The sequence below is a fragment of the Bombus pascuorum genome, chromosome 1 (genome assembly GCF_905332965.1).
Source record: "Bombus pascuorum chromosome 1, iyBomPasc1.1, whole genome shotgun sequence".
Classification (NCBI taxonomy): domain Eukaryota; kingdom Metazoa; phylum Arthropoda; class Insecta; order Hymenoptera; family Apidae; genus Bombus; species Bombus pascuorum.
Window position 1 is genome coordinate 17,298,619 of NC_083488.1, and position 27,680 is coordinate 17,326,298.

A 27,680-nucleotide genomic window follows, 5' to 3' on the forward strand; every position below is an offset into this window, starting at 1 on the left:
GGATGTGTGTCTTTCGAATCCAATGTTAGAGTTTCGTTTTCGTATAATGCGAAGAATAAACGTTCGAAACGGAAGCTTCCGCACAAAGAGCATAAGTTTAAATTAAAATATCGAATCCTAGATTTAATGGAAACTTTTGTTATACATTTGCGTCGTTCGATTGTTTCACTTTAACGCGACTATTCTTAACTTTGAGTGTTATAGACAAATCATCGATGCCATATAAATTTTTATTTCTTATTTTCGTCGTTTAATTTCCTTCCATTTTAATACCGTACAAAATGATTTCGATATGATTATAGTACGATAATAACGTGGTAACTATTGCTTCATATTTTGATTACTTAATTCGATTTTAGTACATACTGATAAACTGGCGCATAATAAACTGAAAGCAATAACATTCTGTACGTATCAAAGCTATTAAAACAAGAAAAATTCATCCGTAAATAAAATCGTTTGCATAGAAATTGAGAGTTTAAATTAAAATCGATAGGGAAATCATTTTGGGGGACGTGGATAGATTTACAACGCGAGTAAAACGATTCTGGTGTGCTATTTAATTAATTTATTTTATTAAGAATTTATTATATCAGCGAAGTAGGAGATTTCGACAAGTACAATAGTTTTGTTGTATTTGCGGTGGTTAGAATTTTTCAATCTCTGTCTTGAATAATAGTTTAATAATTTACCTACGCAAATCCAACGATGCTTTAGAACGAAACTAGATTATAGATTTAATATAACGTAATTTGTTGATCTCTGGAGATTTGGTTTTTGAATAAAATTTATAATAGTTAAGAAAGCGTTGTTTTTTATTTCAACGTAAAGTTGGAACAGGTGTCCTTCGAATTCTCCTGTGGATTTCTTCTGGTAAATTTCTAGGTTTGTTTTGCACATCTGTTGTCTAATTTTATCGATAACTCGAAAAATGTTGCGGATCGTCTGCGAATTGTTTGTACTGATTTTATCTTCTACGAAGCTTCGTAAAGAAAATCGAGAGCCGCCAAATTATATACACGATCTTGCTGATCAAGAACGATATTAAAACTTCATCCAAATAAAACCATTGATTTTCTTTTCTTCTTTGGAAATTATTCTGTTTCAAACATAATTCTGATATTTTACGTCAAAATGAATAAAGCGATAATTTTTGACGAATTATAAAGTTTCGTAAATTTTAAAAGTGGGACAAGTATCTATATACTGACGAAGGCAAAAATTAAAATTAACTGTTTCAAATATTACTCGATATAAATATATTCCGTCTTCTGCTGCATTATTTTCGTGTAAACTAGCGAAGAAAAGAAACAAGAGAAGAATCGTGGAATTTAGACAGCTGCACGATAAAAAGAGAGGAGTGGGGCAAATATTTGAATGGGAAGTAACGATTTCGACAGAAACCACGAAGTAAGGTGGCATCAAATAAATTTACGTCGCGCGGAAAACCAAGAACGACAAGAGCATATCAAATGCTCAAAGAGCGTGTCTTTGGGAAACCGAGCAGACTAGAATCGACCATAAGCGTTTGAAACGACCGACATTCTTCTCCTTCTCCAACATCTTCGTGCTCCGTGTCGCAGAAAAAGTGACGCTTTTACGAGTGGCAAAGAAACACTTCAGCCTAGAAATACGTTCGTTTAGAATATGCAACAGGTACGTTTATCTCTATTCTGCAATTGTATATTTCTTCGTCAAATATTCTCGAAAGTAGAACTGTACACGATTAATGTAAATTTATATCTATCAGAGTAGTTAAAACTGAGATTTTGAAAAAAATACTTGTTTTGAGAGAAACAAAATTTGACCAATTACGAGAAATGTACAGTAATTATAATGGAGAATGTATCGGTCTTGAGTAATTTTTTTAGAGATTATAAATCATTCATTTTGAATTGATCGCTTTTGCGTTACATCGATGACCAGTAAATTAGCAAATAAATCAAATTTTTATGTTTAATATAACCATGTCAAATGCCAGTTGAAATTATAACGAATAATAATATTCTCATTAACTTTCAATGTTGCTATATGCATGAGTTTTTCTTCAGAACGTTTTACCATACGAAATGATTTCGATTATGCTCTGTTTCGTTAGAATTTCGATTTCTGAAACCTATTTACAACCGCATCGATCTTTCTACCAATCGGCTTGACAATTTTGTTACTAAAGATTTTAGTAATATTTTCACCAAGAATATTTGTTAATTTTTAGTTGTCGGCTTTATCAATATTCCTTTGGAGTTCGCATCTTTTGCAAACAATAAAAGTATCCTTTGTGCACCGCTGTCTTGAAATACAATCTCTTGTACAACTTCTTGCGCGTTTTATAAAATTTACTGTTATTATTTTCATCTCCTATAACAAAAAATTAATTTCCTTTGTGAAATGCTTGCGGTTTTCTGCTTCAGTAATTCTGTTACAGAATATTCAGAAGAAGCTCTGGCATCTATCTGATATTAAATCGAAAAGTTGCTTCAGAACTTGACTTCTACGAATATTGTTTCTTGAATATTTGATTAATATTAACCGCGGAATATGGTCATTTTTAAAAATATTACTTTTTATCGTCGAATAAACGACCGAATTAATACAGGTAGTTGAATAATCTTTCTACGTGTCTCACGGTTTGGATCTGCCTGCTCCAGAAACGTTCGTTCAAGGCATTGACTCCTCCTCCAAGAAAGAGAAGCAATTGGAAACGCACATTTACGAGGAAAATCTTAACGTATAAAATTTCTATTCTGCGATAAGAGGCAATCAAATTTTTCTAATATATCCGTTTAACGTTTTGCATTTGTCATCGTCCGTAATTGTCGACTTAAGGATTCCAAACATTATAATTTAGTTTCTCCTTCTGCATAAAAGATCGCTGAAAACCATTCGATACTTCGTATTTTACGTCCGTCATTTTCTACGATCGTAACCTTCTTTTCTCGAATATTACTTGTTTAGACCGTCAATTCTCGTCCCACATATCGGAGGAAATGAATGGAAATAAGCATAGCTTCTATATATATTTAGATAATTCTGCAGTGAAAGCTACGTGTTAAAATTGTTCTTTTTCAAGATATTTTATAGAAAGCCTACAGTAAGCGAAGTTCTTAGTTTCGTGTAAGAAATATCTCCAGAAACTGTTGGATCTTATTTTAAGTTCGAAAGAAGGTATTGGAAATGTGTCGAGAAGGCAGCTTTTCGCGGAACAAATGTTGGGCAAAGTTCCAACATTTCTTTTTTCCAAAGGGGCCGTTTAAATCCCTTTGATATGTCTCAGTTCACCTATATTCGATATCAATTTATCTTCTGTCCTCTCAAAGAGTTCCTATCGTTAGGACGTGATATTTCTTGCAATCGTGTTAAAAGCTATTGGAAGATATCTGTTTCGGAGATTAATTCGCGATCGAAATTCACCTGATTTAAATATTAGATACCAACTATTGCAATTGTTTCTTTCTTTTCTATTTTTTTCTTTCCATAGAAGGGAATAACTTGCCTTGTTACGTTATTTGATACAAATCGCTCGGGATTTCAATTCTTTGAACTGTGAAAGTATTGCTCAAGAATAATTTATTTTTCAATCGTAGAATTTATTGGAAAATTTGTATCGATGCAATTTACCGAAAGCCATCAAGAACTCCCACCGGCTAGCGTTTGTGCTTCGGTTTTAAAAATAAAGTCAATCAACTTTTTTTAACGTTTCATTGGAATTTATCTGCGTCTATATACTCTGCTTACTACGACTCGCTGTCGCACGATATCGTCAAAATCAGTTTCTTTTTAATCATAGAATTATTGAAAGTGCACGCAGATGCTGATTTATCATCGAAAGTGTACAATGCACATATTCCACGCCTGAAACTTGTTCATGCGTTTCTTTACCAAATTTATTGCTTCGTGCTATGGGAACTTTCACTCGATATATCGAACACTTTTCTTCATTACCTTCCTTTGCTTTAATAATTTCGTCTGTATCCGGAATTTCACTATTTGTATTATACTCATTTTCTATCCGAAATAGGAAACGTCGAACAGGACATTAGATGTATATTAATTTATGGGAAGTTTGAAGATACAAAAATGCATATAGTGTTTAAAAATATATAAAATACATAAAATGTCTTTTACAATATTCGATATAAAAAACATTTCTCCATCTAAATCCTATTTTGCAAATTATATTTAGTGCAAAAATACGAATTTGCATAAATATCCGCTATAAATTATATATTTCAAATTCCTCGCAATTCAAACTTTTTAAAGTATACCACACGCTTTATAATATTTAGTACACAAGACATTTTTCTATCTAAATCTAGTTTTGTAAATTCTACTTACTATAAAACTACGAATTTCCACAAATACCCGCAGTTCAACTGTAACTTGCGTATATCTGCCCCTACGCTTTCCCTTCCAATGCTCCAAATTCCTCGCAATACAAATCTTTCAAAGTGTACGCTACTATTTACAACCGGTAACGTATGAAAGATTTTCCAAGTCAACTTCTATCTTGTAAATTGTATTTACAAAACTACAAACTTCCAGAAAATATCCATCTAACCATAATCCGTATATCTCGTTTTACGCTCTTCCGCTCCAAATCGCTCGCAATTCAAATTTTTCTCGTCCAACAGACTCCGTTTGGAAGAGCTTTTCCTGCATTTTCCTTCCTCAAGCGGAAGCGATTGGAAACGCGGTGCCAGAGGCGAACGTTTCGCGCGTCGGGCCGCATCATCGAGGCGATTCGTGGCGTGAATACGGGCGAGTGACTCGTTCTAATGACCTACTCCCACGTGGCTGAGGGTCCGTGGATCGCGGCGAGTAAAGTCGAGTTCAGTCGTTGCCTGACCGGGGTCTGGAGTCTGGGCCTTCTCCGTGGGTCTGATTCGACGACGGCAGATGCCAGAGTCGTGTATCGTCCCGACAGACAGAGCTGCGCCTTCGTTCCTTTCGCGCACACGGTACGTGTACAACCAGACTTTTGACCCTGAATACCGGTTCGGTGTCGAGTTCCGGTTACCATAGAACTGTGCTGGTTGAAACAGTCGAGTCGCAGGGTTTTATTGTGCAGGGAGAAAGGATTGCAAGAAACATAGTGCATGGGTAGAGTGGCTTTCGGAATGTAATAATAGTCTCGTATGTAGAACATATTGAGGATCGTTTAAGGAGCATGTTGATATAGGGTAATGTATTGGTTTAGGTAATAGAGTAATATAGCAGTGCAGTAATTAGCGGTAAAATAATGTTTGCGAAACGGTGTACGAGCAGAGTATTTTATTGGTGAAATAGCCAACTATGTTAGTTAATTATTAACAAGGTAGGATATACGGATGGTAGGTAGAGAGTAATGAAACAGGGTAATATATAAAATGTTATTTAATGTTTGAATGTTAAAAAGTCGTGTACCGGTGTAATGGCTTATTAGTAGTGTTTTAATAAAATAAACAGGATGGTGTATTGGTGCAGTAATTTAACGTTAACACAGTAACTTTCCATGCTATTACAGTGAACAATGCGGGAAGAGCAGAGAGGAAATGCTTTGTAAAGTGGCACATTAACAAAATCTCTCTTAGAAATATGATAAGTCCTTTGTATAAAAAGTAAATCTTAGAAGAGATAGAAACACATAATATTTGCCTATATAGCCATATAATAGTAGCTGGCAGGTTAATTCCTTTTTTTCGATATCTTCAAACATGAAAATATGGTCTTTCGACTCACTTTTATCTCTAATTTTTGTACGGTTGTTGACTTTAGATTATCATCGTAGAAGAGCAAACAGGGCGTGTGTCTTGTACGAATAAGGCGACAGGTTAGCACATAAAGTACAGAAAATATATAATATTTGCAAAATGTTGTAACGTTATTCCACAGCAATATATCTCTCTTGTGAGAATTATATCCGCACGAAATTTCCAAATTACGTTAAATCGTAAATTCTAATGAATATCGTGTATTTTTGTCTTCGTTCTCGGAGCACAGTCGAGTAAAAAAAAAAAAAGAGAAACGATTTTAACTCTCGTTGTACCTCGTCGTTGACCTACATACCAGCTAACGTGATACTCGAAACTTACTATTAAACATTACGCATTGTTACCTGGTGCACTAAAATTGATTTACTGTATCGATCCACGTTCTCGGGACCATTCGACGTTTCTCTTTATAAAAACTAGGGATCTTCTACTTTCTTCTTTGTTCGCTAAATATCTTTTTTCCACACAACCTCTGCTCGTCAGTTTCTTGGACCATTAATTAAAACAGGTAAAAGAGCAAACTTCCATCAGACGCCATCGACACTGGAGTTTTCGCCCAATAAATTTACCTTACCTTGCCACTCCTTTTTCCACCGTGTCTTCTAATTACCGGCAAACATTTCCCACGTATAACGTTCTTAAAACAGATTTCGCTTGGCTTGGCAAACGATATTCCGGATTTTTCTTTTTAATTAATTCCAACACAGAAAGCCGAATTTCTGGCACAGGTAGCGAGAACTCGAGCTGCTTTACATTATCGATCCTTATCCTCCGTCCCTCTCCGCCTACATCTGCACGGCTGGAGACTTCAGTTTGCTTGTTTTCCCTTGAACCTAGTTTGCGCTACTAAATTTCCATTTTCCTCGCAGGCGGTGAATTTTCGCCTCGCGAACTACCGATTCCTACGCAGGTCGTGTTCGTTCATCCTAGCCTGTGACCACGATTTCGAATTTTCTCGCTTCGAGAAGAGATATCATATTGTGCGGTTCAGATCTTTCATTAAACTTAATGTATTCTGAATCTATGCTTCTCTGGGAGAGTCGGGTCGTCGCTTCTTCCCCGCGTCTATCGCTTCAGACTTTAGATTACTATTTCGATCCGTGTTTCATAGATCGATCGTGTGTCTCTCTTTCTCGTGCGTTCAGGCTACCTACTTTTTAAATATTCCATATGTATTTAATTGGATCGTGTCATAGTATATTTATTATTATTAATTTAAGTGGAATTCTTATGAGAGAAATTTTTTGTTGCATCAATATATAGGTTTCTAATAACACTTTTCTTTAGAAAACGAAACTTTTGGCTGTAAAAAGTACCGTCGTAGACGCGTTTCAAAGTTGCTAATCGATCATGATATAAGAATTACCGAGACGCAGAGGGTTAAAGTATTTTAGCGATTGAGAGGATTTTTATTTGACCAAATGTGATATTGTACCTTAAAATATCTAAATAATTATATTGTATATTAGAACAGTAATTAATTACGGAAATGAGTATAATTTTATGTTAGTTCTACTGCATACATATACAATTTGTATGATCTTTTTTTTTTATATTTTCTTTTTCTTTTTTTGAAAGAAGAACGTTTTATATACGAATACTTTATATGTGAATAGATGTTTGAATAATATTCTCTTAAAAGTATCGACTTTCTGAAATCTGCTTCATTAGATTTTTTTATCCGCATACACCACAGTTGTAATAAACATTTTTTATAGCTGAACGTAGAATAAAGAACAATTTACAAGGGCAATCGAGAACCCGTAACGTAACCCGTAAAGTTTCCATCTTAGAAACTTTACGCAGGAAGAAAATTAGATATTTAAAATTCACATCTGATAAATTATCAAAGTTCACTTCCACGTCGAAAGTTTTGCACTTTCAACTTGTCTGTCGACGTTCGCTTCATGTCCTATCGCACGATACGAGACATTATATGCCGATAACTCAAGTAACGCGAACAAAGGATAAAACTTGCTATAAAATTAATATTTCCAATAACAAATTTGTAGCAAACCTAATTAGAGAAGCATTCAAAGATAACGATAAATCAAGGATTCGTTGGAACAGTGGTATACATATGTATTTTTCCAAATATGAAGTTGAGAATAAGATAAAGAAACTAAGATAAGGATATATAATATTTCATATTAAATCATAAATCATATTCGTTTACAGAATTTTATCATGAATTTTCAATCTTCTATAGCAAATAATATAATATGTCTTCTTAAACGTCGGATAATGTAACATATTTATAATATATTATAATATCGATAATATAATAACGTCTTAAAACGTCTAGAAGCATACAGAGTTTTAATAGAAGCCCTTCTTTTCCAAAAGAAATATCGAAAACAAAGAATCTGCCACCTATAACGCTTGTACAGCTATCAACGCTTCAAAATATATGTAAATAAAAATCGATTCGAACAATAATAGCTCCGTTCAATTCCGTTCATAAACGCTACTTTAAGCTTAGTCTTTAACCAAGCAATCATCATTACAATTTACAACCGTTCTGTTTGTTTTTCACTCTCCACATAAGTATTTGATCGTAACTTACTCTGCTTTTAATTCAATCGTATCCCAGCATATCGTTACAACCTCTGTCAATTAATTCCAAACAACTAATTTTCGATAAAAATGTTATAAATCACCGATACAAATATCGACAATCGGCTAAAAGATTTATAATCTTTATCTTTTGTCTAATATTTTTGTACAACGACAAGAGGAAAAAGAAGACGCATATTCGGCGGTTCTCGAGTTTCGTCGTCTCTAGGCCATACACAAAGGTTTCGCGATATTAACTTTTGTCATGGTGATATCTTATGATACACACGATATCCACGTTGCTTCTGATAACGCGTTTACAGTACTTTACACCGATGGCGGGCGTTGCGGCAACCGGTTTGCCAGTTTCTCCTTTGTGACTGTAGCTCGGTGCCTTCCAGCTTACTCGATACATTCCAGCGAAATGTAGTCGAGTTCAGCTTCAAAGCTTTGTTAAAATTTCGTTTTCCAGCAACTTTGTGTCCTTACCTCTCGCGCCCCATATTGCTGCATGTTGTTTTAGGAATATCGTTCCCTCGTTATTCGTTGAAACGTATTTACGACGAGGATATTATAGTCGTTGAACGTGAGGCAACTGTGCACGTAAAATTATCGCAACGTTACGCATCGTCGAAAGTGAAGCTGAACAGAGAAATTATGGTTGTAGAAACATTTGACGGAGATGAATTTAAATATCGTCTATTTTTCAAATATTTGTTTTGCACGGATCATTCGTGGAATGAAATTTCATTTATTACTCGTGTTTAAATATCCGTGTCAGGCAAAATGCTCGTCTCGGAGAAATTGTGTTTCTGTTTTCGTTAGAACGCGTTTGGATCGTCTAATGGACGAATGGTAGGGAAATAAAATAAATGGAATAAAGCAAATGTTGCTTCGTTCGAATTTCCAGAGAACAGAAACAGGCTTTTTCCAAAGCGTTTTAAAGAGAATTTACAGAGGATTCAAATGTTCGTTAATTTTTTTAATACATGTCACGTTATCGTAGATGAATATAAATTTTCTGAAGTAGTAACATTGATCTTTGGCATTGTTATTCAAAATTTGAGCAATTTAGAAATTTAATTTGCATTAACTTTTTTAATGAAAATCGGGATCGGTGAGAAGTCTTTAAACGATATACTTAAAGCTACTTGTTTTATGCACATAAATGGAAAATTACTTCTTACCGTAGCCACTTGTAGATGTTAATTACGAAGGTTCTAAAGTACGTACGCCAGCTTTTCATTTCTTCTACTTCAAACTGAATAGTTAATTAACCTGAAAGAACGTGATTTTTTAAAAAATTACCAGAGATCTGCAATTTCAGCTATTGTTTATTCAAAACGGGCTTCTCACTAAAAGCGAATATTTATAAGATAGTTCAAAGTAAATGACGTCTTATATGATAACAAAGTTATTCGATCATTCGACCAGCGTGTGTTACGATTAGTTCGAATAATCAAGTTTCCGTTGTACTTAAACGAAAACTTGGCAGATAATAACGCAACGAAATTTACGTGTGTGTATATTGAAAATTTCAGGGGCCAGATTTTGTCATTGCAACGATGCGTCTCCAGATTTTCAGTTTGCTATTCTTCACGAGCGTGTTAGTCGTGCGGCAAGTTTCAGCCCATGGAAGACTGATAGAACCACCATCGAGAGCCTCGATGTGGAGGTATGGTTTCGATACCCCGCACGATTACAACGACCATGAATGCTATTGCGGAGGATTTACCAGACAGTGGCAACGAAATAAGGGAAAATGCGGAATATGCGGCGATGCTTGGGACGCGCCAACGGTAAGAGATGAATTTTTTACGGAACTGTCATAGCATGATAAGAATGCACGACAAAGTGTACACATAAGTGGAAGAAAAGGAAGGGTGTAACAATAACATGTTGTCACAAAATTTCTTTCACGAATACCGAGACATGTGTACGTACACGTTTAGTTTTTCTTTAAAATTCATATAATATAGTTGCAAAAGATACAATGAATATTATCGCCAACAAATGATTCCGAACGTGTGAAATTATGATAGTTGACGAATAATTAAGTTTGGTGTTCGATAGTTACGAGTGTGTAGATTAAATATAATTATTTTCTTCCGGCTTTAATTTCTCTTTTAAAAAATAAAGGAAAATAATTTCGCATGTAACAAATAAAATAAATTAAATATCTTTGTATATTTATTACATATATATTATCACGTAATAGTAATTACCTAGCTTTCACAAATATTTCAAATCGTTTTATTCCCGGTGACATGTAGTCTATTTGTCGTATTTGGAAATGAAACGTAGTTGGATAACACGCGTGACAATAACAGGGAAACGAACGATTCAAATTGAACTTTTTGGATCGATGAAAAGGTTTGCTTTTAATTTAAAATCGACGATTCTAATACACATAATCCACGTTAATATGGTCGTGTATATAAAATTGTTACCTGACAAATTCAACAAGTGTACAAAATGCAACCAAGCTAAATAAGTTTCGCGTAGTTATATTATATATATTTAGTTAATTATGATACATATGCAAATATATATATATATGTATTACCATATAAATATATACTATGAACAAGATAGCGAGGGCCAATTACAAGACGATTCTCGGGAGTTTCTCTCAACACATTTCGAACGACGATTGTCCTGTTATAATTCTGAGCTACTAATTTTGTAATCTCAGATTAGCGTCAATTTCAAATAGGATATCTCCATATATAGTTTTCAAGTTTCAAACGATAATCTATTGCCGCACAAAAATAAATTTGAATAAATTTTAAACATCTCGTCGGTATGCCAAAAATGGCTACTTCCTCGTTCTCATTTTGTCCACACTTGAGTTGTCGAATCGAAATTTACCCAACGGGACTTTTCCAGGAAGCCTCAACTCCTACGCGAACTGGAGCCTAACTGTATTAAATTTGAAGCACTTGAAATTCTTATAAGGAAGCGTAGCGCGGAATCGGCAGGCCAAATGACCCAAATAACGACACAGAGCATCAGGCGTGTAACGGCGTTGAAAACTGCTGGAAAAAATGTTCGCTCATAGGATCGAACAACTTTTATCGTTATTGCGCGCCATCGATCAATTTCACGCACTGTGCTCTCCATCTCTGCTTAAAATTTGTTTGGCACGTTAAATTGATTCGATGTAATAACGTTAGGAGACGGAAGAGAAAAGAATTTATGAGAAAATTAACAATTTCACGTTTCCACTTAAAATTTAGTATTCTTCTCATATCGAAATTTTAATTCGATGTAATAACGACGTGGAAAATGAAATAACAGAGATTTGTTAGAGAAGAAATAATTTCGTTTTCTCGCTTAAATTTTCGTCTTCCTATCGTCTTAAAACTTCAACTCAACTTTAAATTTGATTCTAGTTTTGATTACGATTTCTTTCATTTGCGATTTTCGTCTAAAATTCTGTTTCGCCAACGGATAATTATATTCAGGGTAAGTAAATTTATTCTATCCGAACGGTTAAAGTTGTCTATTTTTTAGTCAAAAACCTGATTTTAGTTTACCTAAACCTCACGATGGAAAATTCCACTAAATATATACGAGCGTTAGTCACGTAACTGGGACAAGCTATGCCTCTATTTTGCTTGCAAACATAAAAAAGAAGGGTGGCGGCGGAAAAAGTTGAATTGTTTAAAGAGCTTTCCTCTGCTCGTGAATTCGCTTTTTCCCCCAGCGCAACCGCGCACTATCAATTCATTATTATCCGACTTTATTAATCAGCATATCTTTACACTCGTTATGCGTTGTATGCATTCGCAATAAGTTGACTTAACAGTAATGTAATTATAGTCAAACATTTACTTATTATTAGATGAAAACGTTCAGCGTATCTTTTGCTCGGCGTATCGCATACTCGACACGGAAACATTGAATGGAAAAGTAAACCACTCTAACGTCAAATAAGAAAATAACATTAAATCGGAAAAATGCAAGAAAGAAAGTTACTTACTGTTAAAATACGTAAACGTTGCCTGTATCTCTCGATTATCGTATTGTTCGGTTAACACAGAAAGATAAAAGAGAAAAGTAAACCATTGTAACATTGAATAAAAACTAGCATTAAATCGTAAAAAAGAAGAAAGGCAGATGCATCGGACGAGACGATTCCATTGTGAGGTTTCGTGTAATTATCACCTGGCAACATTCTTACGACATAGAATAAATTACTATTTGCGGTTTTCCGGTCTGTCGGGTGGACATACGCCCGCTGTAACAATACCACGAGTTTCAACACCATCCCCGAAAATATATACCTTACAGAACTACAAGCTTACATTTTCTTGTTTAATTGTCAAATAGGAGAATAAAAGGGAAAAAAGTATTATCCGACGAGAATTGGAAGGAATAAAGTGGTATAGAATGTATACGTTTTAATTATTTATTTAAATATCGGGATTATTTTAATTAAACGATACGACAAATACTTTGCTTTTGGCTATTTTTGATAATTTATATGCATGAATTGAACAAAAACGATTGTACTCGCATTCGAATTTTGTACATTCAACGCGTGCAAATTGCTTTACTTCGCATCCTGCGGTTTATTCGTTTAAACTTGGTTTATTTTGTTTCCCGCAATTTAAACAGTTTTTTTTTTTTAGTAAAATATACAGGAGTTCCATAGCCTGAACAAATCTGACGATGCAACGAATAAAATGTGAAAGTTAAACAAGAAACGATTTTCACCGAAGTTGAACGAATTCTAATTACAACGATGGAAATTAACTAAATCAAGTAGTTAAACGTAATAGTCGCTTAATATATTGGCACATATGTATATATAGGCTTTTTATAGTTAATTGCAACTGCAAATTTCTATATTTTCGATAAATGAATAAAATAGATTATAATACTTTAATCTTACGAAATAAAAGGGAGTTCAAAATAAATTTAAGAAATTATATAATACGGTAAAAACGTTTGCAAACGATAATATTATTGTCAATATAATAGTATAATACCGCTTTAGATCTTTCAAAGATGTTCATTCGCATCTCCTATGAATTCAACATTGACTAAAAGATATTCCTTCGATTGTTGTAATCGATTATATCAACACACTTAAATCTCATAGAAACCTTTTACGACTTACTCTTCTCCAACTTTACATCTCGTTAACTGGATAGCAGAACGTAATTATTAGGAATTTTACGATCGTATTTTCGTAACTACTTCCACCAAACTGTAATGTATCTCATAACTTTCCAAAGTTAGGCTTCGTAACGTGTTACGTGCATCATTCATTTTTCACGTATAATATAAAGTTTCTTCCAAGAGATTTATAATCTTCAATGTGAAGTTCAAACTTCTATCAAGATCCAAAAGTAACTCGGGCAACCATAATCCTACATTTTGTAAAAGTAGTAAGTTTTCTTTAGGGATCAAGTGTCTACGTACATATACATGCTCTGCTTATATTAAACATAATTATAATATTTGATATAACTATTTAATGTTATAATTATATAAATATATAAATATAATATTATATGATAAATACAAATTAAATATTATAATTATACTACAATTATTATGTCAATATTAAACATTAAACATTATATAAATTGATAATCGACAATTAATTACAAACAAAGGTAATCAAAATTCCTATGTACACGTAGAGCGCGTATCTTCTCTAACAAAGACCAAAGCAATTCGCAACGAATCATTACGTTTCACAGAAAACTTTCTGGAAGTTATCCTGAAAAAGAAAAGAAAACTGTATCGTTACAGCCTCGTCTGCACGAGACCGGTGGCAAATTCGGAAACGGAGTGATAGTAAGGAAATATCGAACAGGTTCGGTGATACCGGTTCGCGTGGAACTTACGGCCAACCATCACGGTTACTTCGAGTTTCGCACGTGCTCGATGACCTACAAGGGCAAGGAAGTTGATCAGGAATGTCTAGACCAACACCTGCTACGCTCGAAGAACGAATCGATCAGATATTATCCCGGGCCTGGAAACAAAATTTTCGAGGCTTTCTATAAACTACCAGACGACCTGACTTGCGCCCAATGCGTCTTTCAATGGAGATACGTGGCTGGAAATAATTGGGGCGACTGTGGAAACGGAACAGGTATTGTACGACGTTTTCAGGGTTTTACTCGTCGACAATATTGTATTCACGATGCTTCTCGCGCACTCGAAATTCGAATGCGAGCAGATAGTTGTCGCGCTATCTTTGAATAACCGTACTTGAGCACGAGTTTTTCACTGGAACGAATCTCTGTTCCACGTAATTCCGGGACGAACATTAACCCGCGTTTTGTTCCAGCCACCGGGCAGGATGCATATTCGAGAGACGCCGTTTGCGACAAAAGCTTCGACCTCACATAGGTATCGAAGAGATTGTTGTTGAAGCGGTGCATAGAGATTGGATTTTAGGGTTATTGAGAAAAGTTTGTTGAATGAAGCGTTTGTTCGAAGGAGCGAAAACGATTAAATCGTTAATTATACGAAGAATAAAGTAGGATAAATTGAATTACTTTTTCACGTTTTAAAGAAATCAAATAGAAATGCTGAGGCTATATAAGGCTATAATTTGAACGTAAAATTAATCGATATTTTTAGTCATCAATAAATAGCGCGAGAGAAAATTTCTAAAATATCTTCTTTTTCTAGGAAACGTAAAAAGTTGGTTATTTGAAATGGAATTATACATGCTTTAATTGATAAATAAGTTATATCAAGCTATTTATATGAGAATTCATTAATTTAGGAAATATTTTAATGTGAATATTAATTGTTACTAGACGTACTACCAAACTACTAATACTAATAAATACTCTTAAATGGATTTTGAAAAATCTATTATTGATATGAAAAGATATATATTTTGTAAGTTTTCAAGAATAACTACAAGTAATTTCTTAGTTCGTATTGAAGCTAAATATTTTGTCAAGCTAATTCTTATTACATAAGTAAATAATATTAGTATTCTATCGAAGTAACGATGGAAAGTTTCAACTATTAATAGATACATGTACGTACTAAATTACTAAATATTACATAATATTCACATTAAATGGTTGCTTCAGAACAATTAATATTCTCGATGAAGTTCATCTTTAAGCAACCATTTTATTATCTTCAAATTTCATATACAAACATTATTTCAACTTTATTTCTAATATTAATATACATATAATAATATATTTTAATATATTAATAATGTATTTAGGAAATCTAAATACGTTAGTTTACATCCACAATAATTACGATGTAATTTAACAATTTTACTTTCAACATTATTTGCGATTAAATCTCAATGTATCGAAAACAGATCAGAAAAATTAAATAAACCTTGAAACCCTATACAATATACCATTGTACATCGTGAATTATGAGGATAAGATTTGCAAAATAATTTTGGTACAGAATAAATATATAAAAATGATAAATACACGAATTATAAAGAAAAAGTTGCACATAATTCCATTAAAAAATACATAAAATATTAAACTATGAAAGTATACAAACACTATGTCCGCACAGGAGCCGTGGGTTGTGGTCCTCAAGAGGAATTTCGTGCTTGTGCTGATATTAGCATCGGAGATGACGTGGAGCCTCTTTCACCTCGACCACCAGCAGAACCACCGACGAAATCCATCCCAGAAGAAAAATCGCCAACAGACACAACATTGGTGCCAGAACCAAGTGGGCCATATTGGTTATTCAGTATCATTATCGCTGGTACGTGCCTGCTGGTTGTGCTGGCGGCTATGGCATTGCTTTACTCGTATTATTATCACTCTGGCCGAGCCAAAAAGTGGCTTATGACGAGGCGGTTGCTGACACCTGAAAGTCCACCTGTCGCTCCACCGAGGCATAAAAAACACAACACGTTCAATGCACCATTGCAGTTGTAGAAGAATATTTGTATTTCAATGTAGGGTGACCAAAAAATAATTTTGTATACGTTGTCTTTTGAAAAATTTTACAATGTTTTTTAATATAATTTTATACGGTATATATATACAAGATACACAGAAGAAGAATTCTTGTTTAATATTGAGAAAAATGGTCACCCTGATTTATTGTTATTTGCGATACGACTTTCCTTCTTATTTGATTTTTCACTTGTAATAATTCGGACGATTTTTCTATCGTACGTATCTGTACGGTAAATGTATATTTGACACTGTGATGTATGCATGATGAGGAAGTTCTCGTTTGCGTTTAGAGTAATACGCGCTCACTTGCACATGCATTTTCATTCTGTATATATAAACTTTCTTACATTAAACATATTTATTTTCTAAGAATTTGTGGTTCTTAGTCTTCCTTTCATTTACATCTTCTTTTCCAAAATAATGTCTTAAATAATACATTAAAGAAAGAACAATTCACAAGGGATCCTTTTCCACTAGATCGTAGTTTAAATAATGTGTAATTTTAATACTCTTCTGATGTATACACACTCTTTAAAGCATAGAGAGTTCTTGAAATAGACAAGGATTGAGGAAATGAGTGACGTTGTAGTAAATTATTTTTTATTCAATAACATATTCCTAAAATCTTGATTGCTCATTTTTGGGACGGCACCATTTCCAGTTGCAATTGCACTGCCGTTAGTAGCAGCAGTTTTTACAGTACGAGGTACCATAGATAATAATGTTCTGGGCGTACCAAATGTAGTTCTGCTTACTGTAGTACCACCTAGAGACTTAATGGGATCCTTTTTGCGTTCAGGCGGTTGGCTTATGGCTACACTAATTATTTTGTCACCGATTTTCATTCCATCAATAGCCAGAAGTGCCTTCCCAGCACTGTTTTCGTCCACAAATTCAACGTAAGCCAGTCCTTTAGAATGGCCATTACGGTAAGTGACTATACGGACTTCCTTCAATGACCCGTGAACCTTGAAAATTTCTTCAAGATCTTCTTTTGTCGTTGATACCGGAAGTCCTAATCATATTATAAAAATAAATATACTTTTCTAAAATTACAATTTTAAACATTAATTTAAACCCTCAGTTGATATCGTGATATATTGATAACTGCTATTGTAAGTTCAATTAGGATCGGTTATTTTGTAGGGGGAGTGAATAGCATTTCTAGCATAATCGTTATGATCAATCATGTGGGTTACATGAGACATATAGCGGACTTTTTACAAAAATTTCATTATTACGTAATTACGAAAAGAACGATAAAATAAAATAAAAAGTAAAGATATGTTTTTCTTAATTATATTATTATATTGTTACTAAATAATGTGGTGTACATGACTGAAAATAATATTTAAAAAGAAATACAAACAAGTATAAACTAAAATTTTATTAATAAATCTAATCACTTTGGTATTGATGGAATATTATCTTTTTTGGAATACTAGCATAGTATAGTACGATAACTTTTATAGACTTTCGATGCAAGTGAAACAATAAATTGGTCGCAACGAATGTTGTTTACAGATTGTTTTTTTGCATTTCATGCAACATGTAGAATATTTTCTGTCAAGCTTGCTTGGACATTCTTTGCAGCGTCGCCTTTTTGCTGGGTGAGCCTTCTCATGTATTGGATCATCTGTAATTTTTAGTAATTCTCTAATTTTTTGAGGAATCTCTCATGGTATTAAAATATTATAATGTTACTTTATTTGATTCTTGATCAGATTAAAAATTTTGTTTTTTGTATAAATTGTCTTTTTCTCATATTCAAATTTGTATCAGCATAATAATATAATGTGATTATAGCAGAATGAGAGATATAAAAAATTGCAAATGAATATCGTTTAATTCTACGATTGCACGAATAAATAGTATACTTTTATTGCGTTTTATTTTATTACAATTTTTATAAGCAATTGATTTTTGCTTCATAATATTGTGGACGGAAAAACGAAACTAAGAAAACTATTTTCTTATTTCTTCTGATAAAGTAAACCTAATCCAAATTGTTCTAGATTTACAATCTTGCCAGTATATAGAAAGAGTTGATGAAATATGTTCCAGAATCTCATAGGCGTAAAATTTTTTAGTCTGTATCGCTGAATGAAATCCAACCATCATTTTATCTGCAATTGTATAACCATAAGGAGAATAGTCCTTCTTACAATTTTATATGAATATTATAGTCTCTGTGTATATCTCATAATGATATGAAAGATATAGTTAGGTTTTTAATTCAGTAGCTTCCTTTACTGCAAGCCTTCCTTTAATATGTGTCTTCAGTTTAGATTCTAGAACTTATACGAGAATTTATGGGAGACATCTTAGTATGTCATTTTAGGTGATTACAATCATAAAAATATCTTTTATCTTCTTCCTTAATAGAGATGTTCTTTTTTAACTTGAATATTATCGAAAGTCTCATCATTTTTATTCAGTCAATATCTCAGCATTACTTATATTTAATAAATTGTTTTCGATCTCCACGAATCTCGTAGATGTTAAATTTTTAGATATTTTAAACATTATTTATTCTTCAAGAAATAACACAATTGTTATGTTGAATCCAAATGTGATTAAAACAGTTAACAACTAGGATTCAAAACATGACTAATATCTCAACACAAGTATAAAAATGTTTGCTACATCCATACAATTTTTAAAAAGTCGAGCTAATAACTAGCAATCAAGAAATAAATGATTGAGGTAGTTGTGGATCGTCTATATTCCAAGAACATCAACTGAGGGTTAGATATTACCTACCTTTAACAAAAAGCTTATTTTTTTCTAGAGAACAACTATATTTAAAAACAGATTCTCGTGTTGTTTTGTTTGGGTCGCATCTTGAAACAAACATTGGCCGTCCTCTTATAGGAACTCTATCTAATTCCAAAGCTTTATCAACTGCTTCCTATAAAAGTAATATTCTTAATTAAACATTCTGTATATATACTTATGTAATTCTATTATTAACAAAAAATATAATTTGCACCTTGGAACTGAGTTGTACATAGCAATATCCTTTACTACGTCCATTATAGCTTCTGATCATCTTAAGCATTGTAATCGGTCCAGCCGGTTTTAAAGCATTTCTGACTTCTTCTTCACTCGCACTATAATCTAAATTACTTATGAAAACTGAGATTTTATCGTCCACTTCATGTACATAATCTATTTCCATTTGTTCACTTTCTGGTGCTTTAAAACCAGGTGGTGGAGGAATGTTTGGTTCCTTCTGTAGTTCCTTCATTAGTTTCGTTTTGGTTACTTCAGCAATTTCTTTTTCTTCAATATCAACGTCGTTTTTCTGTTCGAAATTCAGATGGCTTTCTCTTATTTTCGGTTTTAACTGTGTTTCAACTTTCATAATTTTTATCGGATAAGCTCCTAAATTCTTCCATTTACCAGTATCTTTTTGTTTTCTTTTATACGCTTTCTTGTTTTGTGATGGCGATAATTCAAGATTAGAAATTTGTTGTGTTTTCTGTCTTTCTTCAGCAACTTTATCTAATTTTTCTTTTGTTCGTATTTCACATAGTTCCATTTGTTCTAGTGTTCCTTCATCTCGTTCAAAATCTATCCAAGAATTCGCTATACTTTCTGGCCAATCTTTTACCGACGACAAGGCTTTTTGGAATAATTTTCTTAAATGTTTTGTATCTCCGTAACATCTACATAAACAAAAATTTATTATGAAATCCAAAGTAGAATGTAACATATCATAAACTGTTAGACTCATTAAAAATAAATACAAGAAATTACCTTTCTAACGAAATATACTCTAACCAGTAAGATGCTGTTGTGGAATGTCCTTGTGATAAAATATCGGCCCATAATGACCTAGCTTTTTCCATGTTATTAGCATGTATGGCTTCAGTTCTTGCCCAATATTGTAATATAATACAATTGGGATCTCCATCTAAACCAAATGATTTAGCCAAATGTTCACAAGCTCTATTAAAAGTATTACGTAATATTTCTAACTGCTTTTTTTCATCAGAAGAACATCGATCAAGTCTGCGCCGCAGATATTCCAAATATGTCATCCACAAATTTCGATACTCTTCTGCAGTAGAAAATCCAGTCGTTAGAGCATTTTCTAATAATGTTTGAACTTCTAATACTGATTTGTCCCATTTTTCATATGATTTTATCCATTTTTGCCATATCTTTGCACACCATGGAACATTTCTTGTAGCTCTTTGGTACACTTGATCCAAGACAGATTCAATTTTGATATTTTCTTCTAGATACTTGAGATAATCAAGCCAAATTGATATTTCTAAACTGAGATCAGTAATTGCTCTTTCATACAAAACAGTTATTCGTCCAGGATCTCCATTTTGCTGCTCATATGACAAATACATTTTATACGAATCTAGAAGTTCTTCTTCAGTTTGGGCGGAAACAATTCTCTCCTCATATGGTAAACGCAGATTAAGCTTTGATAGCGCTCTTTCATATCCTCCACTAACAATCTTATCGTCAATAACAGCTTCTGCACCATCTCCATAGCGCCATGCTTCATATTCTTCATACGTTTTTTCCATATCTAAAAGAGGACAAGCTAATTGTCTTTTGAATAGGTTACCAATACGTTCCAATTGTTCTTTTCTTTCAGTTTGATTTGAAGGATCAATCTAAATATTTAAAACGTAAATGTAAAACATGTCCCAAGAGAATTTTAAGAATTTTTTTTTATTATTCTATACTTACTAATGCATATAACACAGCTTCAAACTCACGAAATGCTTCCCATATTATTGCACCTTTAATAGTATGTAGCCCAACATCTGTTAATGCTCGTTCAAATAACTGCCGAACATTCTTTGCTGCATCTTTTTCAGTACCCATATTACCAATACTAAATTGCAAATATTCTAACCATACTTCCACACCTGTAGTAAACAATTTAATGTATAACGTACTTTAATGTACAATCAATTTGTAAAATATACGTAATAAATTGATTACATTGAAAGCAAAACTTACAGAGATAATCTTTGACTGATCTTTCACATAGTTTGACTACTTCAGCTTTTTGTTCTGGTGTGGTAGCTAATTTAATTTCGTCGCGCATCCAAGACAGCCAGAGCTCAGAACTCAATGGATATTTGGTGCTCATATTTTTTCTAGCAGCACGTAATCGTTCTAATTCGCCCATTTTTTGCAATTTGTTGATAAGGGCTACATGACTCGTGTAATCATACGGATTCTGAGCGAGAGAAGTTTCTAAAGCTTTAACCTCTGCTTCGTCGGCATCCTCTTCATCGTCCTCTTCAGACTCCTGATCATCATCAACCTCATTATCCATGTCTTCTTCGGGTTCATCTTTAATCTCTATTGATTCGTTCTTTTCGTTGTCCACTGATTCCTCAGGTGAACTCTTATCATTATTTTCTTCGTTCCCTATATCCATCTCCTCCATTTTAATTCGCAATAAATTTTGTGGAGAATTGTAAATTTTTACTTTGTATCAACAAAAATACGTGGTAGAAAAAACCGAAAACGAATAATGCTCACTGCACGTTAATAGCTTGTACACGTTGATAAAAGGTTATGTTTTGATGTTTTTATGCGAATCTTTATGTCTGACAGCTGTCTTCACTGCGCATGTGCGTTAAGAGTGGTACTCGATTCGAATTTAAAGTCCATTAACTATAACATACTACAAAATAAAGGATTACATGATAAAAATCGAATATTTCATTAACTAAATTTTCTAAAGAAAATTACTATGCCGTTAGCATATCTATATATTAAAAAGATTTCAAATTGGTATCATAAAAAAGAACTAAATTATTATTAGGAAAACTAATTTTCTTGTCTAATATTTTTATATATATTATATTATATTATATTATTAAGTCAGTATCAATAATGAATTTACATGAAACATTTTTAATTTACCAACCTACCATTATTTCCTAATTCGGCTATATAACCGTTTATGACATATCAGTTGTAAGCAACTCGTCTATATATAGAAATCCAAACACAAAGTGACATTGAAGCATCGGAATATCATGTCATCTCTCCTATTTTGGTTAATAGAGATCTGTTTGTAAAAATCGATTGATAATTAATTAAAAACTACGCATTGGTAATAAATAATAAAACGCGAATATTTATTTGAAGAATTTGACGATATTATTCTCAGAAATCGGAAAGAAGAAAGGAAAACGGAAGTTCATCAAGTGTTCCAAAAGTAGCTTAAACCACTGCAAGCAGACGCTATTAAAATATGACCAGATGTATAGTAATATCCCACGGGTGAGTTGTGAAAATACATATTCTTGTATGGAGAATATATCTCGATGATGGTTATGGTACTTACTTACTCTGCGCTTGATTTCGTAGATTCCACGCAGACGCTGTCCATTTCGCGTGAAATGATGTTTTTCATTCAGCTGTCAACGTAGTTTTAGGTAGTTTTAGGAGAATTGGTAATAAATATAGCGGGGTGAGTATCCTAGAACAAGTAGTCTTTTTTATTTTAAAAAATGGCAAATGTCTTGATTAGGAAAAGGAGAAAGTTATAATTATTTTTACTGTGTGGCCACTTGTTCATTCACCTCATGCCAGTTCACAAAAGGAGAAATTTTATTTTTTATTTGTGTTCAATGTTTGTGGATTATACATTATGAAGTATATCCTTGAAAAATTTTACGTCATGTTATCGTTATTGTAATAGGTAAGATATCGTTTCAAGAGATTGTTAGATATATCTTGAAACTTTATACGAATAATTCTCACGCGTAAGCAATTTTATAAATATTCTTTGTAAATTACATTTACTTAAAGTAGATGTTTGTAATGCAATTAATAGCGAAAAATTTTTTTGATTTATATGACAATATTAAGATATGCTCTGTGTATTTTTAGAGGTAGATATTTATCGAGTATTGAAATATTGCATTTTTGTCAGACGTTGTTACGCAAGGATGAACTGAGCAGCGCGTGCAAAGAATTTTAGAAGAAGAAAAAGATTAAAATGCGAGGAATACGTTAGGCATTACAATGTTAGAAATCTCGTCTAGTTTTATTATTTCACGTAAATAATGAATTTCTGGCATCTTGACAAAGGTATTTTTATTTACTTAGAAGTTTTAAATACTTTTTTCTTAGTTTCCATAGTATTATTTTTTCTTCATATTTACACTATTGAAAGTCAGCATAGAAACATCTGGTTTAATATATCATAACAGTCGTATATATACGTATATATTGTTAATTTTATAAAATTTCTTTGAAAATTTTACTTTCTTTCTTCAATGAAACAATTTATATAAATCGTAAGATTCGTTTTGAAATTAACTATTGTGCGATAGTCATTGATTAGTTAGCTAGATGTATAGACATTATTAAGCAATAAGTATTAAGAAAATATGACTGTTACTATCGAATAATTTCAAATGATGAGTTTATTGTACCAATAGCTAACAGTTATGTTGGCAGTAAAAATTGCTTCTCTTGTATTGCATATAATTATTTGTCAATAGATATAATTCCTACACGTGTGTAATCGCTTGTAATACTGTAGTAGGTAATGTTCATTAATGAGAATCCTAGAATTGTGGTTCATGCCATTGAAGTATCTTCTTTATGTAATCATTAATCACTTGCGTATGGTTGCTTTGTTCTAATACTGTCGACAATATTATATCAAGTTTCGAATCATTGTATCTTATATCGTAAATTTTTAATTATATTAAGCTTACACACAGATATACGTTATATTTTATGTCGTGAATTTTTAATCATATTATGTTTACATATAAATATTTAAAATAAGCCAGATAGGAGACATAAAATAGATTGAAAAAATATCTTGATACAATAAATAAGTTACTTAAAAAAAGTTAATTTTTGAGAAAAGCTATTATAAAAATGAAAATTAGTTTGTTCCTTCTGGGAAGAAAGAACACATCGGTCATATTTAACTAACAATAAAGTAACGTAGCAGGTTCATGTACACCAAATTCATGTCCATACCTACCTATGAACGTATTCGTCAATATACGAAAACATATGGATAAGAGGACAATTTGTTTGCAACAATTTGTAACAATTTCAAAGAATGGAGACAATAATAAAAATAGATCTACGATAATTCCAATTACGTAAAACTGCTTATTGGAAGAACTCATTGACAGTTAAGAACGAAACATATGTGATACACATACATATTGCAATAGAAGTTAATTGGGAATCACCGTAACTCATATGAAATCTAAATTAACACTCAGATATTATTTCTATATTATTTAGAAATTTTAATGGAAAATTTTATGGAAACTGAAATTATTTGGAAACATTAATGCAGATCGTGTACAAATAGTTAATTTCGTTTCTCTCGTTTCACCTATGCACGTATGAACTATCCTTTCTAAATTTTATTACATCTGTGAAAAAAATTGTAGAGGATGTAAAATTTTGAATGAAATGAAACGACCAAAGGGATATAACTACTATTTAATATGTCAACAAACGTGGTTTATGGATATAATAACCTTAAACTTTAAGTAAGTATCTAGGAAATTAAATTGTTCTATGGTTTTAATTTTATGGTTACTCTCTAGAGACGAATTGTATGTTTATGGTACAAAAATAGATGGTAAGGTACTGTATACGTACATATATATGTAAGTACATGATAACTGAAGATGTACCGTTGGAAGAGGCTTAAAACACATGGAAATGATTTAGATTATTTGATAGAATAAGTTGAATCAACATTACATATCTAAAAGATTATATATCTACGTGAATATATTTTGTCTTTCTTTCCGAATGTTTCTACTTGCAGAATTGAGCGAAAGGGTCACGTTCAATCAAGGCAAGTAATCAATCTTGTTCGTTCTTGCGATGTGTCATTGGAGATAGACTGATGTCGATTGATTGATTGCGATTTTAGATATATTTATGCGCAAAATTGGTGTGTGTATGTGTGCATGCGTTTATAGGGATATAACGATTGGATTTGACGATTCTGAAGAGATACTGTAATTTTGCCGAAAATATGTTATCTTGGTGATTTTTAATACATCGTATTCTCCCTTCCATTACGCGCTGTATCTTTGGAAGGGGGGGGGGCAAGGATCCGTGCTGGGCAATATATCTTTTTTGCACAATTTGTGTTTTTGGCCTGTGGGGTCACCCTTTTGGGAATCTCAACGTTTACGACAGATTATCAAACTATGAAAAGATACTGCAAAGAAATAAAAAATACAGGTATTGCAAATGTTTTAAATTACTTACGTAACATCTGAGTGGTAGTACGCAGATGGTCGTAGCGCTAAAATTTTATTTCTCAGAATAGCGATTGTTCTTGATTGAATCTTCGATACGTCGGGCTATGTTGTAACACTCAACATTATTGGACAAATAATACAATTTCTTGAAGGTATACAGGGTGTATATGGATTATGCTGCAGCTACTATGCAGCAAACTATACCAACAGATTATAGAATCGTGTAAACGCATTGTTACAAAGTTACAGGCAAATATTGAACACAGCCTGAATATGTACGTAGCGCATTAAAGAATACAAAAACTTGATTGTGTTTACTTTTTCTGTGCATACCTGCTCGATGTCTTTTACTTTGCGATGATCGCTTAAGGTATTTAAACTAGCATTTCAAAATAATTTCAACCTAACGTGTACTTCTGTCTTAGAATTCCCCGCAAGTAAAAATAAGTAAAAATCAAGAGATGTAGGATCTCGGTCATAAAAGATATAACCTAGCAAACACGAAGTTGGCACCCCGCTGGGGGTAGCCATCCACATGCTACATTTATTTTTATTTTATTTTTTATTACCAATGAGATATAACACTTTACCAAATGTCCTCCAGGACAAATTGTAAAAAAAACTAAAATAAACTAAAAAAAAAAAAAAAAAATGTAGGATTAGCGACCAAACCACTTTCTTGTATAGTTTTCATTTTACTAATTTTTTATTTTCTATAATGCGATAGAAAACTGTTTAACTGTATTCAACCATTGTGGATGTACATAAATTATACATTTTCCACTAACCCTCGTACCCTCGTACCCTCGTGACTAAACGACCGAACCATCCACCTTCCAAGGATTAAGTAAAATTTATAGAAACCTTTGAAGCACTATAGGATAGCAACATATACCCAAGTATGAAGAACGGAGCAGCAAAAAGGTCGTTTATTATGCCCATCCAGACATAATGAATGTTAAAAGGTGAATTATTACGGGACCTATTACAAATAGCTATTATAAGAATTGAATATACTTTGTCTTGTAAAACTCATGGAAGGAAGGGTTTTCTCCTTACGGTATTGGTATGCCAGTCACGAAATACAACTGTTTCTCAATAAACGATTGAAATTCTTACACAGATGTGTAATAATACAGCATTCCTTCACTAACCCGTAACATTGATTACTATCATCATTAAATGGTACTCTCTTGGGATTTGCATATCTCAACACAAATCATGCACAAAATATATATCGATATATTAATATATATCGATATATATATTTTATACACGACAAACGGTAACAAAATACCGTGACGTTCGGTTTACAGTGAACCTTGCTAGGATAAAAAAAAGTTGTCAGTGGAGATAAAGCAAACATCACCGATTTTCTTTCTTAACGCAGAATATTAATACCGTTACGCATATATTAAACTGCGTCCAATATTTGTTTATATCTCTATAACGAAACGCTTACAACAATGCTTCGTATAACATATTTTTTCTTATTTTCGTTTCTCTTAGCTTCAAACATTTACAATTATTGCAACATATAAAAAATTGAAAATTCAAATTACACATAATAAGATACAAAAATAACACGATATTCATTATAATTACATTTGAAATTATTAATAAATAAATTATTCGTTGTATGAAAAAATGTTTCAGATAAAAGAGAGGCGTTTGAAAAATTTGATTTTATTATATAGTTTGAATAGAAGATTAAATCTATCTTTCTTTTTCAATATAATCGTAGTAATATTTTGGATTTTAAACTTTCACGATGAGATGATGACATATTTTTGTTTCTTCGTAGTTTCGATCGTGTTTCTATTAGTATATTGTTCTTTGTTTACAAAACATCAAAACTAAATCATATATTTTCGATGTATCAATCTACGTAACTATGTATATGTTGTTCTATTTTGAACGTTTATCATAGAATATCGTGAGAATTGCATTTTTTTGATGTAGTTTCCGCGTTCAGCGTGATTCATGGAAATATGATTCCCGGGAAAGGACCATCGCGTAAAGTCCTTTCTTTTCTTCTGCCGTCATGCGCATACAAAATTGTGGTTTCTTTATACAAATGAAGTGGTCAAGAGGTGGTATTATCGGGGATGCCCCTCTACCGCTCATGAGGATTCATAGAAGCGTCAGAAGGCGAACATTAACAGTTGCTACCTGATAGGTACCTCGTG

General features: G+C 32.7%; 2 protein-coding genes across 6 annotated transcripts; one reads left to right on the top strand and one right to left on the bottom strand.

Moving 5' to 3' along the window:
• Positions 1-1,316: 1,316 nt before the first annotated feature.
• Positions 1,317-16,609, top strand: LOC132907220 (uncharacterized). 4 transcript variants are annotated; one of them, XM_060960107.1, is made up of 4 exons: positions 1,317-1,656; positions 9,848-10,105; positions 14,076-14,421; positions 15,840-16,609. In XM_060960107.1, the coding sequence occupies exons 1-4, from the start codon at positions 1,648-1,650 to the stop codon at positions 16,211-16,213; spliced, it is 987 nt and encodes a 328-aa protein (XP_060816090.1). In that variant the 5' UTR covers positions 1,317-1,647; the 3' UTR covers positions 16,214-16,609. The 4 variants fall into 4 exon arrangements, with proteins under 4 accessions (XP_060816090.1, XP_060816081.1, XP_060816106.1 ...); XM_060960098.1 differs by lacking the exon at positions 1,317-1,656 and adding an exon at positions 4,761-4,958; XM_060960123.1 differs by lacking the exon at positions 1,317-1,656 and adding an exon at positions 4,965-5,100.
• A 211-nt stretch (positions 16,610-16,820) lies between these two features.
• LOC132907139 (squamous cell carcinoma antigen recognized by T-cells 3-like) lies at positions 16,821-21,810 on the bottom strand. 2 transcript variants are annotated; one of them, XM_060959914.1, is made up of 6 exons: positions 21,230-21,810; positions 20,954-21,135; positions 20,000-20,877; positions 19,230-19,908; positions 19,001-19,148; positions 16,821-17,252 (listed from the first exon to the last, which is right to left on the bottom strand). In XM_060959914.1, the coding sequence occupies exons 1-6, from the start codon at positions 21,663-21,665 to the stop codon at positions 16,831-16,833; spliced, it is 2,745 nt and encodes a 914-aa protein (XP_060815897.1). In that variant the 5' UTR covers positions 21,666-21,810; the 3' UTR covers positions 16,821-16,830. The 2 variants fall into 2 exon arrangements, with proteins under 2 accessions (XP_060815897.1, XP_060815906.1); XM_060959923.1 differs by lacking the exon at positions 16,821-17,252 and adding an exon at positions 17,606-17,873.
• Positions 21,811-27,680: the final 5,870 nt, after the last annotated feature.

What these genes read in the sequence shown, in the direction of transcription:
- LOC132907220 (XM_060960098.1), top strand. Translation starts at nt 4,776, where the DNA reads ATGACCTACTCCCACGTGGCTGAGGGTCCGTGGATCGCGGCGAGTAAA. An exon ending in TCGTTCCTTTCGCGCACACG is followed by an intron (nt 4,959 to 9,847) that starts GTACGTGTACAA and finishes TGAAAATTTCAG; the next exon opens with GGGCCAGATTTTGTCATTGC. An exon ending in CGACTGTGGAAACGGAACAG is followed by an intron (nt 14,422 to 15,839) that starts GTATTGTACGAC and finishes ATGTCCGCACAG; the next exon opens with GAGCCGTGGGTTGTGGTCCT.
- LOC132907139 (XM_060959914.1), bottom strand. Translation starts at nt 21,665, where the DNA reads ATGGAGGAGATGGATATAGGGAACGAAGAAAATAATGATAAGAGTTCA. An exon ending in AAGCTGTGTTATATGCATTA is followed by an intron (nt 20,878 to 20,953) that starts GTAAGTATAGAA and finishes TTAAATATTTAG; the next exon opens with ATTGATCCTTCAAATCAAAC. An exon ending in ATGTACAACTCAGTTCCAAG is followed by an intron (nt 19,149 to 19,229) that starts GTGCAAATTATA and finishes TTACTTTTATAG; the next exon opens with GAAGCAGTTGATAAAGCTTT.